This window comes from Eptatretus burgeri, chromosome 3 (assembly GCF_056783735.1).
Source record: "Eptatretus burgeri isolate ZD-2024b chromosome 3, Ebu_testis_v1, whole genome shotgun sequence".
Classification (NCBI taxonomy): Eukaryota; Metazoa; Chordata; class Myxini; order Myxiniformes; family Myxinidae; genus Eptatretus; species Eptatretus burgeri.
In genome coordinates, this window is record NC_140963.1 from 24,229,801 (window position 1) to 24,249,071 (window position 19,271).

The following is a 19,271-nucleotide window of genomic DNA, read 5'->3' on the forward strand; positions in this document are numbered from 1 at the left end:
TCTTCTCAGAAACGCAATCGAAGCGGCAACGCACCCGATGTCGAATCAGCAATGGTCAAGTGGATTCAAACTTCTAGAGAAAAGGAAGCACCGCTTTCTGGACCTCTGATGCGGGAGAAAGCGGCTCAGTTCGCGGAAAAGTTCAACAACAAGAAGTTCAGTGCGACAAACGGCTGGATTGACCGGTTCAAGAAAAGACATGGAATCGTCCACAAGAAACTTCACGGAGAGGCAGCGGTGGCTGACGTAGGAGGGAAACAACAATGGCTGGACCACGTGTTTCCAGATCTCGTAGAAGGCTTCACGGCTGATGAGATCTGGAATGCTGACGAAACCGGGTTGTATTTTCGGGCCTTACCAGACCGAACGTTCCTCTTCAAGGGAGATCAGCACTGCGGTGGGAAAAAGCCAAAGGAAAGAATCACGGTGCTTTTTTGCTGCTCGATGACTGGTGCTAAGCGTCTTCCTTTCGGTATTGGTAAAAGCAAGAATCCACGGTGTTTCAAAGGCCTCAAAACAATTCCAGTTCGTAACAGAGCCAATTCCTCCGCATGGATGACAGGTTTCCTCTTCACTGAATGGCTCGATGAGTGGAATCGCGAGCTTCGGCGTCATGACCACAAAGCGTTGCTTCTCATCGACAACTGTCCGGCACATCCCCAATCACTTCAACTGTCGAACATTACTGTGGCCTTTCTCCCGCCGAACACAACCTCTGTTCTTCAACCGTTAGATCAGGGAATTATCCGTTCATTCAAAGCTCATTACCGCCGTGCCATGCTACGAAAAGTGCTCACTGAGATTGACAACGAGGATGGAGCAATGACAGCGAGTGACTTGGCGAAAAAGATAACGATCCTTGACGCTATGCTGTTTACGGACGCAGCATGGAATGATGTGAAGACTACCGGCATAGTGAACTGCTGGCGCAAAGGAGGAATTTTCATCGGAGCGGCAAGCGAAGGCAAAAGGGTCGAGAGCAATGACGACGACGAGTTAGCCAACCCTCTTCAAATGGATCCTGACCAATGGCAGGACTTCGTCAACATGGACGCCACTCTCCAAACCACAGACGATGATGTCACAGACGAAGCCATCGTTTCGGCAGTCCAACGCGAAATGGGAATTGCTACTGACGCAGACTATGACGCCGACACTAAAGTGGAGGAAGAGGAGGAAGAGGAGATCTCTGTCCCGACCATCAAGGAAATGATGTCTGCAGCTAAGACGATCAGGCTTGGTTTGCTATCACATGGGTTCAGTGACATGGCCTTCCTGCGCAAACTTGACAAGGAGGTCACCGCCATTGCCACAGACTCATTAAAGCAGGCAACAATCGACAATTTTTTCATTACAGAGTAGGCTCATCGACAAACCTATGTTGTTTTGCTTTGAAAAGTACATATGTACTGCACGTGTAATTGTTTTATTTTCAGTAGTAAGTTACATTGTTTTGAGCAAGTGTGTCATATAAATCAAACTAAATGCTGAGTATTTGTCTCCGTATGTGTACTCGACATTTGATCCGCTTGATACTCCACAACTCTGGTGAACTCGGATATTAGAATCACCCGCTTATTAGAATCAAATTTGTCCGGCCCAAAGTGATTCTATTAAGCGGGTCCCACTGTATGTATATGTATATATATATATGTATATGTATATATATGTATATATATGTATATATATATATATATATATATATATATATATATATATATATATATATATATACATATATACACATACATATATATACACACATACATATATATATATATATACACACATACATACATATATATATATATATATATATATATACACACACACACATATATATATATATATATATATATATATATATATATATATATATATATATATATATATACACACATACATATATATATATATATATATATATATATATATATATATATATATATATATATATATATATATATATATATATATATATATATATATATATATATATATATATATACATATATATATATATATATATATATATATATATATATATATATATATATATATATATATACACATACATATATATATATATATATATATATATATATATATATATATATATATATATATATACATATATATATATATATATATATATATATATATATATATATATATATATATATATATATATATATATATATATATATATATATATATATATATATATATATATATATATATATATATATATATATATATATATATATATATATATACATATATATATATATATATATATATATATATATATATATATATATACATATATATATATATATATATATATATATATATATACATATATATACATATATATATATATATATATATATATATATATATACATATATATATATATATATATATATATATATATATATATATATATATATATATATATATATATATATATATATATATATATATATATATATATATACAGTATGCATATGTAATATATATATATATATATATATATATATATATATATATATATATATATATTACAAGGGTATGCTTACACATTGCAAGGAATAATGAACCCTGCTTCCCCATTGTCTCAGGTCGCTCACCTGCATTTGTTTTTTTTCATTTATTTTTTTTCATTTTTTTTTCATGTATTTATATTTTCATTTATGAATGCTTTCTGATTGTTGTGTGATTTTTTCCTGGTGTATCGGCTTCGATGTTCATCAGCACGCAAAATCACCATGCTTCCCCATTTGTCTCGGGTCACTCATCTGCATTTCTTTTTTCATTTGTTTATTTTTTAATTTCCGGATACTTCCCAATGGTTCTGTGATTTTTCCTGGTGTATCGGCTTCTATGTCTGTCGGCACACAACATTTCAGCTTTCAATGTCACCTGGAAGGTGCCGAACTTTAACATCAGTCAGTGGTTAGAATGAGGTTTATATATATATGAGATGAAAGCCTTAACCTCAGGTATGTTTCCACACGCATCTTCAAGAACACATCACAAATTACAAAAGTAATATATGGATCGAACTCGGTCTATACTGTTCTCACACAGCGCATACCTCTCATTCCATCTGATACAAAGGTGTATTTTTTACGTCAAAGTGCTTTTCTTTAAAATGATAATGCTGCACCGCCCATAACACTGCCCAAAGTGTAAACATGGCTGAACCATATGAGAGAACTCTGCGGAACCGTCAAAGGTATGCTTTTTAAACCTCAGAGGAGAGATCAAATAGACTAAGAGACTGAAATGAAACTCTACAATGACAAAGACAGACAGAGAATATCGAAGAAAGAGAAGAATGAATGGAAACGAGAAGTAGAGTGAAGCGCCGTGGGCCTAATCAAGTTGAACTACTGGATGCAAAAATCACACAACAATCAGAAAGCATTCATAAATTAAAATATAATCAACAAGCTTTAGTCAATGTGGAAGTGTCTGACAAAAAAAATATGAGAGCACTGCAGCACAAGATATTGGGGGCATGAGCTGAACACATCGAATAAATACACTAAATGTTGTCATGACAGAAATGTTTCACGTGACCGACTGTTTGAGACACCTACTCTATTACAAGAGGTGCTTACAGGGGATCACGCCAGATTTACCATTTGGTCTCTCCGCCCAATACAAACGAGGCAAATAAGCCAGGATATGGACAACTTTTTTTTTCGATTCTGCTGAAGCAACAGCAAAATGGCAAAAAACCCCCAATCAAACCAAGGGTGTATGGCCGAAGTAATGCAACAATTGGATGAGCTGCAGTGATAAGTTAACCCAGTTACTGAATCATATCAGAAAATGCATGAAATCACCCAGGTCAACCCAACAATGAGTGTGCGCAGGGTATTTTTGGGAGGACCCAGACTTAGACAAGAGACAATTTAATGCACCTACATCAAGAACAGAGATTGATGCAATATTTGGTGGAGAAGTTGGGGAACCACCTAAAAATAGAGACATGAATACAATAAAACTTCCTCCAACGCGAGGGATACGTTCTGGGATAACCTCGCGTTGGAGGAATTTGTGTTGGAGGAATTATTAAACGTATGGGGAAATTGGGGATATGTGTTATAGGCACTTGCTTTGCCTTTACTTCTGTTTTAACTCCCTGTGAAGTTCTGTGTAGGGATTTTAAACTGACTCGATGGCCCACTTGAACTTCAGGCTTCTTTCCACAAAAGGATCTATCCTTACAGCAATTTCTTGGGCAGTTTTTGTTGCCTTGAAGAGCTCCTCCAGCAATTTGGTGGTTAATTCTGCCTTTTCTGGCTCTTCATCAAATTCTTCATTTTCTTCTTCATGAGACGTCTGGGTCACAAGTTCTTCAAGTTCTTCAAGTTCTTCAGTGGACAGTTCTTCTCCACGGGACTTTAACAGTTCTTCTACTTCTTCTTCTCCAATGTCATCAAATCCTTTTCCTCCAATATGTTTTGGAAATTTGGAAGGAATTTTCAGACTGGCTTTTAGAAATAGGAGATGGAAGAAGTGACGCAACGATAAGTTTGCCTCCACTGTGTTTTTCAAAAACACAAGACCCTGCAGAACAACACTATGGTGACATTAACTTCAGCATTATTACAGCTCAGAAACTCAAAGATAGAGCTATACCAAGTGTTACAAATGAGGATACTTTAGAACTGAACAACAAAGTGTTAGACCGTATGCCCAGAGGAGAGACTGTCAACAAAAGTGTGGATACTGCAGCAAGCGATGAATCAAGTGACAATCTGGAATACCCTGGAGAACAGCTTATCACCAACAGTAATGCCTCCTGACGTGCTACAACCCTCCCCATTTCGTTCAGTTCTTAACAACGTCATAGAAAGATATGCAAGAAACTTTGGCGCATGACAAGGCCATTCGGCCTATCATGCCTGAGTTGCTCCTGTCCCCGTTTGCAAAGTACTATGTTAAGAGTAAATTAAAACAGAACGTTAAATTCACAATCACTTCCCCCTTTTTTCTTTTCTCCTTCCAAAAATTCACAGACCAGTGTTTGTTTGTCACGATACTCCTCCAACAGTTCTTGGTTGATTATATCCAGACTTGCTACATGGGATCAGCGTGACCCCAATTAGTGTACAGGGGTGTTTTTATCTTTGCTGGTGGTCTTGGGGGAGGGGAGGGGATGCAAATTCTCTGTATCGTATACCGCCACCTCCAGTTGAGAGAGGGTATTACACGTCTCCACCATTTACAGGACAGTATTTACGTCCCCACGTTTTCCTGAACAATGAGGTGTTTTGAATTATAAACAGCAGTTATGTTTTTGCTTCATGCACATAACCCGGGGCTTTTTTGCCCACAGAGGTGAGTTGCCTATACACTGCCAAAATAAACATATGCATCAGAAGAATGCGTTGCATGCTTGGAAGATAGGGTGGGTACTCCACTAGTATTAATAATAATAATAATAACAATAACATAATGCAATCACGTGATTTGTCTCTCTGTCACAGCATCTGGATGAGGATAAAAGTTTATAATAGCCCTCATAGCTTCCCACCCACCCCACTCCCCCTCCTTGTGAGTCTGCATTGTAAGATCTCAGCTCTTTTGGTGATCTGAGAAAGTTCTCCAACCCTTTTGTTGTGCAGACACATGCCCCTTTCTCTCAGGTACTTTTCCAAGTATTTTTGACTTCCTTTAGAAGCTTTGTGAGCCATTTCACCTGATGATCCCGATCTCGCATGCACAATATATTATAATGTGCCCTGATGATCGTTGCTGCTATACTAAGGGTTATTGCGCATGCACACAAAGCATAATGGGGGCAGATTACATTCATTTTGAAAGTCACGTATAATACAGAAGCGTTTCAAAATGAGTTATGTTTTGACTAAACGGCTAAGTTTTGCAAAGAAAGTCCTATCACTTTGTACTCGATATAGCCGTTGCAATAAAGAGCATAAAGTAAAAGGAAAGTGGGACTTTCCGCATGGATATTCGTGGTGTTAACTAATTCAGCAATTTTGCCCGAAAAAGAATACCGTGCACATAATCGTACATTTTGAACAGCTTGAGGTACTGGTGTGCTGCAAAGCAAAACACCTTTCACAAGAACAACATTCTTTTCGAATGACGTGCGCACGTGCGAGCCATTTACGCTGGAAAACACTCCAAATGATTTTTTTTTATAAGTAATAAAATAAAAGAACAGGCAAAAGAGAAATGAGCCGAGTCATATAGCAAGGCATTTTATTATCACCTTTGACATACTTATAGTGAGAACTGAACTGAAGTGACAATCAGTAAAAGGTATTGCCTGGAACACCGCACTCTTTAGTTAATTTATAGACAATCAATGCATGACTATTAACTATACAAACTTCTGTTCTGTTAAGTCAATATATATATTTACACACACAAACACACACACACACACATATGTATGTATATATATATATATATATATATATATATATATATAAAATATATATATATATATATATATATATATATATATATATATATATATATATATATATATATATGTGTATATGAGACACTCAATAGTTATTTGACATCAAAAATATACCAAAAATCACTTGTGCAAGAAGAAGAAGAAGAAAAAGGACATAGTATTGCAATTATTAAATTAGGAACTATAATCCCAGAGAGCTTTCCAGAGAATTGTGATAATCAACTAAGACATTCATTTGAATTTGAACTGTTTTCAGATAGAACGTTCAGTGAACATCGACTGGAATTTTGCTGATAGAACATCGACGTGTGCAGCTATGATCACGAACACTCGTGATCACATGCTACCGTGATCACGTATGTGGTCGTGATCACGTGCGACCATGATCAGATGCAGCAATGATCTCATATATGGTCGTGAATGAATGTGGTCGTGATCATATATGTTCTTGAAAATGTACGACCATGATGATAGATGGTCGTGAAGTTGTGCGGCCATGATTATGCGATGATCACAAACACGTGTGGCCGTTTTCAAGTTTATAGTCGTGAACACCTGTGGTCGTGAACATGTACAGTGATGAAGACGTGCAGCCCTGATCATGTACGGTAATGAAGACGTGCATCTGTGATAATGCACGTGGGCCATGAACACATGTGGACGTCATCATGTATGGTCGCGATCCTGTTTCGCCATGGACGCAAACGATCACAAGCACGTGTGGCTGTTGTTGGCATGTACATGAATGTGGAGCATGCATGGCTGTAAGCACGAGCAGCCACGGTCCGTGTGCGGCCATTAACACGTACGTATGGCCACGATTGTGGACGATGATGATGAGTGACGATTACGAGAGCAACAGCACATCCAGACGATAAACTGCGCAGCTCATTTCATGGGGACTGGCAGTGGCCCAACAGCCCATAGGGGAACAACCTCTCTTGAGTCGGAGGTTGATTGCAAAAACAAAGAAATACAAAAAAAACCCAATTATAGTTCTTGGAAATCTCAACACAGCGTTTCAGTTATTCTTCATAAAATTCGAGCCAAAATTAAAGTGAAGAAAAGTTGCTCGGGGGGAAGAGGAGGGGGGGGTGGGACTATCTGTGTTTTCTTTAGCAAACAAGAACCTCATTTGCATAAAAGCACCAAAGGCAGAGAAGGTGTTGCGATGTACAAGTACCTCATCGTTCCATAATTTCAATCAAATACACACATTCTGATATACAAGAAAAGTGTTTGGAACACCTCAAAATTCACAACATTCTAAAAACACATGGCATTTAGAATAAAATTATTTAAGTCAAAAAGGAACTCATTTCCCCACAGTACATATATATATATATATATATATATATATATATATATATATATATATATATATATATATATATATATATATATATATACATATATATATATATATATATATATATATATATATATATATATATATATATATATATATATATATATATATATATATATATATATATATATATATATATATATATATATATATATATATATATATATATATATATATATATATATATATATATATATATATATATATATATATATATATATATATATATATATATACATATATATATATACATATATATATATATATATATATATATATATATATATATATATATATATATAGATATATATATATATATAGATATATATATATATATATATATATATATATATATATATATATATATATATATATATATATATATATACATACATATATATACATACATATATATACATACATATATATATATATATATATATATATATATATATATATATATATATATATATATATATATATATATAATCTGTTTCACCCCCCCCCTTCCTCCCCACACACACAAAAGAAGAGGATGGCAGCCTAGTGTATATTCTTACAAAAAAAAGGAATGAAAGGTACATTTTCAGGAATGACTGCAAAGTGGGTGATTATTTTCAATAACGAGTGACGGGTGGAAATGGAAGAAGCGGGACGAGCGTTTAAATGCAACTCAATAAAACTTTTTGTTTCCTTTCCGGAGTAGAACAGCTGGAACCACAAATCATAATGACTTCGGCAATTAAACAATCTCCACGAAATTCCTTCCTCCGAGTTCGCTCATTATGCAAAAAAAGACCATCTTTTGTCTCCATCATGTAAAAAAGCAATCCCGGTTTAAACTGGCACTTCCGTGCGGAGTATGGATTGCCACATTCCTGTGAATATTACACAACAATGACCTTGAAGCAATAAAAGGCGGTTATAGTTTCCAAGTAGCTAAGCCCGATCAGAGCTCGGCAATCTCGAGATATGACCTGGATCGGAAAACGAAGCTCTTCCCAACTCTAATTGCACCTGCTGCTTATATTTGGGAGGATCAACCGTAGAATGACTCCGACTGGAAATAGTGCAAACACTCAGCCATTTTGAACTACGACCGGAAAACTTCATTGCGAACTTAACGGTTTGGGGGAAATGGCCAAAAGGCCACGGCACAGGAAATATATATATATATATATATATACAAATATACATATAGGTCAAACAAAAGAACAACAATGATGTTCATTGTCAATCACGCACCATATAGATATACTCTATTTCAGTAGCAAACAGTTTTTTTTTCAAGCTTTACAAAAGACGAGATAAAGTCCACAAACGCTGGTTTGATTGATTGTTATATAAGGTGGCCCAACAAAAGTCTTAGACATTCATCAGCTCGTGTGAAAGAGTTTTAAAAGTTAGAGGACATTGTGCAGAATATAGCGAAGCCTTGATTGAAAGAACAGATGTTGTCACTGGGGTCGCAAGTTGGAAAGTCTAATTTCCAGCTACAGCACGCAGCTATTTGGTGCGTTCCTTTACTCAAGGAAGGACTTCATTCTTTGGTGTTGCAACTTGCAATTCATTTGGATCATCTGCTATAGTTTTGTCACCACCATCAGGAATTTTATACACTGACTTTCATTGTTTAAGTGTTTCAAAAGCCAAATGTGTGTGGACAACAATGAACAACTTTGCAATCCATTTTTTGTGTTTCGAAAACTAATTTTCTTGCTTCAACAGTTTGTTTTGTTTCTTTTACACTTACCTACATGTGGAAAGTGGCAGGTATGTTTTCAACCATTGGTGTTTACTTTAGTGTTCTTTCTGATCTCAGAAATCAGCATTGGTATTTAAGTACTACGTAAAAGTACGTTGCACAACCTCATTACGTGCTTCTGGCCGAATAGGGTCACGTCGGACGCGTCTCGATGAGAAGGTTCTGCATTGCGGGCACGACCCAAGCCAAGGTGGCAGTGTGCAATACAACATAAGGACCCACTTCTTCATCCATATATTGAGGGTACTTCTTCAAAGTCTTTTTTTAGGACACAAAGTCTGTGTAAGTCCTGTGTGCAAATAAGAGTACAATCTCAGGCCCTTAGATTGTCGAGCTGGCCAGAAGTTTTCCCAGAGAATCTTTGCCTTCCTTGTCATGGTCAATTTTCTTCGAGATCTCCAGGCCCTCTTAATCGACAGTATCGTCCTCCATGAGCTCATCTGTTGACCTGCAGAGATATTGGTTTATTGATTTCCTTCAACACCACACACAGATGAATATTGCATTTGAAAAATAAGCAATCTTTGTATTAAATATCTATAGTTGGCATATGATGAAAGCAATTGCTTCCTGTAAAATGTAAAAGGAAGGGTAGAAACAAATGCATGTTATTTTTTACAGGGTATAAGGCTCATAGTGGAGTCGAGTAAAGAAATAACACAATCATATATAGACACATACATGAGATAACACCAGACTTCAGATAAACACAGCCACTGAGCTTCTTCGTGGACTCTGGGTACCAGCGATGCCATCTTTGTGACGTTGCTTTTTTTTTATCCACACTCATTGGAGCAATTAATTTGGAATTTCTTCCTCCCTCTGGATGTCAACCATTGGAGTTTGTCCTTGCTCTATACTTTAAAAGTTGAGTGTCAATCAAGGGAGCAGCACGTACCATTTTTAGTCTTTTGTATGACTCGGATTGGGTCACAATCAAACCGCTGACCTCCCAGACTCGTAGCGGATGCTCTATTATTCATTCAAGTCTGGTTGACTCAATGACATAATAGTTTTGAAAACAGTTTTTGGCAAAATTCAAACTATTTTTCATGCTAATTTTGTGAAAAAAATTCATTATTTGCATCTGATCTCCCATGGAGATCCACCACCTGTGACCTTATTGAGACACCAAGGCAGTTATAGATGACAAGGAATAAAATAAGAAGAAGGTGGATAAATTTTATGCTTCCAGACTCACATTTGCAATGGATACAACGATATATTTAATGTCCACATTGTGTCTCAACAGTGGACTTAAAATAAATATTCATTTAAAAGGAAGGTTTGCTCCATTATGCAGGGTCTTCGGTTCCCCCGGCACAAGGGATCAGTTTAGTCGAATCATTATGTATTGGATCAAACACAGCAGACAGCGATTGCTAATCCATCCTGTTCCCCAATATGCTTTTTGTATGCATAAAATGAACATTTGGGTTGGTAGGATAGCACGGAGAGAGAGCGCACTCCCTTTTGAGATGTTTTGTCTGGGTTCCATTTCCGACCCGACTATCAAATGTCACCCTGGTTCACCCTGGCGTTTTGTTGGCAGGTTGTTGCATCAATGAGTGCTGTCCTGGGATTGGATGTTAACTCTGAGGACCCGTCTGCCAGCATCGATGTGTCTTTTGCAAAAACAGTAGGCCGTTGTGTACCGGAAACCTGAACAAATAACAAATACCTTCCCCAACTACGACTGCTAAGAAGGCAATGGATTCATCCCTCCTCCATCCACAGGAACAATTAAAAACAATTTCAAAAGGAAAAAAAAAACATCCTACTGTTTAAAATACATGTCAAAAGCATGAGAAAAAGAGGGAAAAGAATTAACAAGGACAAGGTGGTGAAATATATTTGTACGGATATAGAATTTTCACCCAGAGAGAAAGAGGCCCATTATTCATATATTGTTACCAGAAATGAATGAGACGGGAGGAAATGCTTGCCCAAGGAAATGGCAATACGAATGTGGATTCCAGAACACCAGGGGAAACCTCCGCTGAAGCACATATATCACTGCGGTGACAGAGTCCGCAGAAACAACCACACAGACGAACAATGACCGATTCATTAGGTAAGCACGATGAGGTGTGGGCTGGTGACCAGAGCATGGTACTGGCGTGGGGGCAGCATGAGGGTGAAAGCTTGTGAGGCATGTGGCGCATGTGTCGTGAGAACGAGGTGGACACCGAACTCGTGTCATGTCCAAACAACCGCGGGCGTGCCCTCAAAACAACGAGAGCATCCGTCGGCCGTCGCATTTACGGCAGGGTCAGCATGGTCTCCAGCGTGTCCGAAGAGCAAACAAACATTTTGCAGCTCCAGTTACACGAGGCAATACTTCTTCTCTCAATGCCACTGCTTGTCGCATCTGCTGAAAATGTGTGATGACAATTTGGCATGCAGAGTTGCATGAAGAATATAGATTAGGAAGGCATCCCAGAGCTTTGGTGGGTACGTGTGAGTTTCCAGGCCACAAAACTGTTTAAATATATTTTGGAAGCTGGTGGAATGTTATAAATGGTGTCATGTCACATCCCAGTAGGTTACCGATCCTTTGGCACATTGAAAGAGTGCGTTGGGGCTACCGTTAGAAGGCGAACAGCATTAGACCTTCGTTGGCACACAATGACCTACTCTTGCAAATAACAACATTGGATCTTCACCGTCGACGGGCAAATGCTGGCAATCACGACCATAGCCTAACATCCCATCCGATGTACGCACACCTAATAATGCCTCTGCCTATCTGCAAAGCACCAGGGTGACAGTTTATAGTCGGGTCGAGAATCGAACCCAGACTAGACATCTCAAAGGGAAGTGTGCTACATCTGCGCCATCCTGTTGGACTCTCATTGCATCCACATACTGCACCGTACTGACATTGTGCAACGATACCGCAAGGAAATTCTAAATGCCTTCTCTAATCAACATGGGGCACTGTATCGGTGGCATGGTCATGCCGTCAGAGGTGATGCAAAACAGCTGCCAAGTGCTGCATACACAAGAACGAACGACTCTATAAACATCTCCGAGTGTGGTTGCCTTGATTAAAAACTGTCATAAAACCATGAGATCAGTATTTTTTTTCAGAATAACATATTCATCCATTTAATATCCTGTGTTGGAGTGGCAACCAATCCAGGATTGTAACCTTCAGCAATAAAGGGCTTTGGCAGAACTCATGCTTTGCAGAGAGCATGGTGCATGGTGATGATGATGATGGTGATGGTGATGGTGATGATGGTGATGATGATGATGGTGATGGTGATGGTGGTGATGATGATGGTGATGATGATGATGGTGATGATTATGGTGATGGTGATGATGGTGATGATGATGCTTTTATCAGAATTTACATGTCATTTTCTTTCGGCTGATAACTGGATATCTTTCTGAATTGCATTGTTGGAAAAAGTCAACACAAACTTATTGATCGAGCTTGTTATAATTCTCTGTGCTTTGGTGTATTATGGATGAGCTACATCTTTATCCACTTGAAATAGTCAATCATAATGCAGTGAAGAAGGAAATTGGTATCTGAAAAATACACATGCGGCTACTGTCGGGATAGGCAATATATGAGCGACTGCTCAATTACGAACTGTGTTTTGTAGCTCAAGCAGAAAAAACAAGCAACAACAACAGCAACAACTATATCACCACTCAGTAGAGCACACACCTCCATCAGGCTGAACCGGTTTCATTTTGTAACCCAATGATAGGCCGGATCTGCAACCGGACCTTAACCAAAAAAATATATATATATATATATATATATATATATACATACATATATATATATATACATATATATATACATATATATATATATATATATATATATACATATATATATATATATATATATATATATATATATATATATATATATATATATATATATATATTTATATATATATATATATATATATATATATATATATATATATATATATATTCGACTCGTTCTTGTCACATACTCAACTCATCCATCAAGTTTTGTCATAATCCTTCCACAATTTTTTGAGATATTGTGTTATATATCATTTTTGGCCCTATCTTTCAATGGCAAAGAATCATTAAAAAAAAATCCTCCTGTCCGGATCCAGAACTTTATCTTCACTAAATTAAATCAATTCGTCCTTGTTACACACCCAACCTGTCCACTGAGTTTTGTCCGAACCTGTCCATAACTTTGTGAGATATCCTTCTCACCGACAGACAAACAGACAGGGGTGAAAACATAGCCTCTGTCCACCCTCAGTGCTGCAGGTAACAATAAAAAACAATCAAACTGCACAGCAATGAAACTTAAAAAAAAAAAATAAACAAGGCTTTGGCAGAGAAACTTAAAGTCTGGGCTATTAGGTAATGATATTGGATATACTTTCATGTGAGTACTAGAAAATTTATTGTGTTTTCATAAGTCAGTAGAGACCAAGGACAATTTACTTCAGTTGGCTTGAACTACCACATATTTTCCAGTGAAAGGTATGTCATGACAACCGCATGATCACTCCACTGGGACACTAAACCACTGCCCGAAACATTCCTCATTCTACCATATTTTTGTTTGATGTCCACATGCATATTGGACCCAGAGTCAGTTATGTGTTCAGCTCTGAGGCTACAGGTGTGCACCATTTTATAACATCTGATAAATGGAACATTTCCTTCAATCATGGAAAATCCCACCGTCTCACTCGATCACTTTGAAATGGTCATCAAAAAAACCCACCTATCTATTTCCTTGGTCACCTATTGGAAGAGGTTCAGTCTCTTGAAATTCTAGAGCTCACCATCAGGCATGACATTCCCTGGGCCGACCACACAGCAAAGCTGGCCTCCAAAGCCAGCTTGAGATTAGACATCCACCATCGATCCAAATCTTCCCTTGGAAAATCAGAGCTGCTCACAGGAAACAAGGTCTTTGTCTGTAACTCAATGGAGTAATGTTCTCCACTATGGGCTGGTGCTCCAAATTCACATGTGTCTGTCTGTGTCTCTGTCTGTCTGTCTCTCTCTCTCTCTCTCTCTCTCTCTCTCTCTCTCTCTCTCTCTCTCTCTCTCTCTCTCTCGGATTCTGTAGAATCTAAATCTCTCAAAATTATTGGAATCTTCTTTGAAGAGGCCCAATCACAACGTCCATTGCTCTCACATCACAGGCAGGTGGTTGGTCTCTCTGTTTTCCTACCATCTCTTCTCCAACATTGCTGCCCCCCACTCTCTCAGTCCTCCGACCCTCCCCAGCAACTCCAGGATGCACGTCTTCCTCCAGTAAATACCATCCTGGTTAAACTTCTAAAATCCAGGCTGTCTGCTTACCTCAACTCTTTTATTCCTTGCTTCTCCACCATGTCTATGCAACCACCATCCAGAAGCTAATGTCTCACTCTTCCCTCCAGGGCTTTCAGCAGGCAGTGCACTGTCACTATGTGTTATCCTTCATCCTGACTCATCATCTTTATTACTATCATCAACCATTGCTAAACCAACTTGCTGATTTAATTGATTCCTTTGCTCTTCTCTATTCTCGATTCCACTATTCCTTCCCTGTTTGTTTACCCTCTTGCCTGTTGTGCACAATTGTTTCCCCACTACCACATGTCAATTTAACCTTCGACTTCCGTGAGGCTCGCTCTTGAAGGAAAAAAAAATTAAAAAAAGTTAAAATAAAAAAGTGTTCCAGTTGTGCTGCTGATGCAGTTCCCCCTGTAGGTTCAAATATTGCAGGAATTTGGAACTTGGCCAGAATGCCGGTGATAACGCGTCTATCATATGTCGCAAAACACCGTGGCATCTTCAACGACTGCAAATTGATGCTAACAGAGGTGTCCTCAGCTTAATGCCCTCATTGCCCTCATTGTGTCCTCAATGAGGGATGGTGCCCTCATTGATGCAATGCTCTGCCAGCAAATAAACAATCGGACAGTTGAGACTTTAGAGTTTGGTTGATAACTAAATCTCAACAAGACAGCTGAAGAGTAAATGTGAGTTAAAACTTTGCCTTTTTGGAACAGTGCTCTGAAATGTTTCCAGTACGTACAAATTGCATCAGGTTATAACCGTTTGTTTAGGAGGCATCTATTTATTACGTTAGCAAATATGTCTGGATTTCGACACATTTGCTCCGTCCCACTCCCACTCAACCAGCTCCTTGCACACACTGATCTGAACCCTTCTTCCATCAACTCTATACAATGACAACATTGCAACTTTGTCTCCACGACTTAACCGCACACAATCAGAACTGAAAAAACAAAACAAAGGCAAATTAGAAAATATATAAAAAAAATTTGTATACATTGTCGAGGCTCGTGTGAGAGATAACACACAATGCACAGCAAGGGGGGCATGAGACAAGAGGGGCAGGAGAGGGAAAGACAAACCAGTAGAGAACAGAGACATTAGGAGATCTGTGGAAGGGAATTGGAAGGAGGTGGGTTTGGGGTGGATTAATGGGGGAAGAAAAGATCGAGGATTTGGATGGGGGAAGATAAGAGGTAGTGGTGAACAGCTGTTTTGAAAGCCTGGAGGGAAGAATGGGATTGGACAGAGTGTGGGAGTTTATTCCAAAGGAGGGGAAAAAGAGGAATGAAAGAGTGAAGGTGAGCAGTGATTCGTGATTTGATTTTGGTAGTTTTACGAGAAGGGGGTTGCTGGTGGACCTTGAGTGCCCCGTGGAAATATGGAGGAGACATATCGCAGACAGAACAAAGGGGGTGGGGGGGGGAGAATGGAGAGGAGACAGTGGAAGACAAAAAGACCACCGACCTGTCTGTAGTGAGAGAGTGGGAGGCCCAAAGATTCAGTCTCACTGTAGGATATACCAGGTCAGGAATGGGAGCATGCGGCAGAGCAGCGCGTCGCTGCATCCACTTTCCGCCGTTACTCCAGGGGCCTCCGTCTGGCCAGCCCCAGGCAGATGCTTGGCCCATCCCAATCTTCTTGAGATGCCGATCAACCTGCTGCAACCACGAGGCACATTGTCGGCCCATTCGCCTCCTCCAATCAAGAAACTCCCTCACTGAGAGAATCTGATGAGTAGGATTAGCGTCAGGAAAACGAGCCACATGTCCATACACCGCAGCTGACGCTCACGGACTATGCAGGTTACAAATCTCATTTGAGTCTCTCTCAGCAACCACTCATTAGACACAAAGTCCAACCAGCGATAGCCAAGGATTCTCTGAAGAGACCTGGTACCAAAGGAATTAAGTCTCTATCTCAGATCCTTGGTCAGAGTCCAAGTCTCGCATCCATAGAGCAAGACTGGAAGCACCAAGGACCTGAAGACTCGGACTTTCGTCCTCCCGCACAGGTTCCGGCAGCACCACACTCCATTATCCAGTGAATCCATGACTCTCCAGGCCGGACCCAGATGTCTATTGACCTCTGACTCACAGCCAGCAGAGACATGAATATCACTGCCGAGTGATTGTAAAGCCTGAATATAAGTGAATCTCTCCACGACCTCAACATCCTAACCAAAAACAGGCACAGACAGAACAGCAGCATCCAAGATGTCATTGAAAGCCTGGATCTTAGTTTTGACCCAAGAAACCCGTAATCGCAGCGGCTCCGACTCATTCAGCACCTTGAGGGCCCCAAAAGGATATCTAAAGTCTCTGCAAAGATGACTGCATCATCTGCAAAATCAAGGTCAGAGATCTTGACATTCCCAAACGATGCACAGCAGCATGATCTCTCCGACATCCTCCCTAGAATCCAGTCCGTACAAGTGCTGAAAAGTGTGGGGGCCAGTACACACCCCTGACTAACTCCAGTGACAACTGGTAATAATTCAGAGATGGTACCACCACATCTCACAGCACTCTCAGTATCAGAGTAGAGTTCAGACATCAGATCGATCCGTTTTGGTGGCACCCCACGAAGACCAAGAATCCTCCAGAGGGCATCCTGATTCACTGAATCGAACGCTTTACAGAGATCAACATAGGCTGCGAGCAGGCCCTGCCGAAACTCTCGTCGGTGTTCGGTGAGGACACGAAGAGCAAGGATACGGTCAATCGTTGACCTCTTTGGTGTAAAGCCTGACTGCTCTGGACGCTGGTGATCAAGCAGATGGTGGCGAACCCTATCAAGAATTATCCGAGCAAAGACCTTGCCTGGCACTGAGAGCAGCGTCACCCCTCGGTAGTTGTTGCAGTCTTGGCGATCACACTTCCCTTTCCAGAGAGGGACAACAAGGCCCCTCTTCCAATCAGTTGGGATGATGCCTGTGTTCCAGGCAGAGCACAAAACTGCATGCAACGACACGAGTGCAGCATTTCCACCAGCCTTGAGAAGTTCAGCATGGATGCCACAGATCCCTGGAGCTTTACCCCCCATTTCAAATGGTTCACTGCAGCCTGTGTTTCCACAAGCGAAGGTGGACCACAGTTGATTGGAGGATCAGCAACAGGGATTGTAACACCCCTGACGTCCAACTCGACAGCTGGGGGATCAGCCTGGTACAACCGCTCAAAGTAACCGGCCCAGCCGGCCTTCACTTTGGACTCCTCTGTCATGAGCCGGCCACCCTCTGCTCTAACTGCAGTGCTCCTCGGGACAGGCTTGGATGAACGCAATGTGCAAATTCCCCTGTAAGCGGGACGAGAATCACTTGACCACAGGTGATGCTCTACCCCCTCACAGATTTCTCGCACATAGGCCTCCTTGTCCACCCTCAGTGCACGTACAGTTTTACGCCTCAGCTCCCTGAACAGCTCAGCTCTGCCATTGTCAATGGTATCCAGTGTCCCTTGAGGGACAAAATTCTTCTTTTCCCGACGGTGAGTTCCAAGACATCCACGGGCAACTTCAAGGACGGTGGTCTTGAAGGCACTCCACAACTCTTCAGGACCCCCCAAAGCACCCAGACACCCCAAATCTCCACTCAGCTTGTTCGCAAACTCCTCAGCTACCCTCTCATCCTTGAGCTTGCCAACATCCAGCCGAGGCTGGGATGGTACCATTCTCCTGGATTTAAGGTGCAACTTCAGAGTTGTTACAACAAGCCTGTGATTAGTATTGAGGAACTGAGCACTCTGGTAGACCCTGCAATTCTGGATTATCCTCCAGTGACCATCAATGAGTACATGGTCAATCTCCTTTGCAGCACCGCCAGCGTTGGAATACCAAGTCCAGCGATGAGCTTGAGACCATGAACCGGCCACCCAAAATCCATGACTTCTTGCATAGTCAAGGAAATTAGTGCTATTCAAGTTCACAGTTCCTGACCCATGGGGACCATAACGTCTCATAACCATCCCTATCAGTTCCAGTCGATGCATTGACATCCCCCCAAGACGAGAAGTGTATCTCATCTGGGGCACTGAGCAACCACAGACTCGAGCATGGCGTAGAATGCATCCTTCACAGTGAGATCACTCACCTCAGTCGGAGCATAAATAGAGACCAGGGAAATGACACCTAAGGAGTGACGGATCCTTAGTCTCATAATACGCTCGTTGACCGGTGTTACCTCAATTATCATTGGAGTCAGCTTCTTGGACACAGCTACAGCAACTCCTTGGGTATGGTAACCATCAGAGCGACCAGACCAATAGTAGGTGTAACCACCCACCATTATCTCGCTGCAATCCGGTCTCCAAATCTCAGAGAAAGCTGCAATACCGATGTCCAAACGCTTGAGCTCA

At 40.1% G+C, this 19,271-nt stretch overlaps 1 protein-coding gene across 3 annotated transcripts in view; it reads right to left on the minus strand.

Annotated features, from left to right (window-relative positions):
• Positions 1-8,343: 8,343 nt before the first annotated feature.
• The window catches only part of LOC147029563 (histone deacetylase 9-like), a 560,396-nt gene continuing 549,468 nt past the window's right edge, over positions 8,344-19,271 (minus strand). For all 3 annotated transcript variants that reach the window (XM_085872715.1, XM_085872718.1, XM_085872716.1), the window contains one exon: positions 8,344-10,054. In XM_085872715.1, coding sequence (XP_085728841.1) covers positions 10,015-10,054 — 40 coding nt within the window. In that variant the 3' untranslated portion in view covers positions 8,344-10,014. The remainder of the gene's footprint in view (positions 10,055-19,271) is intronic.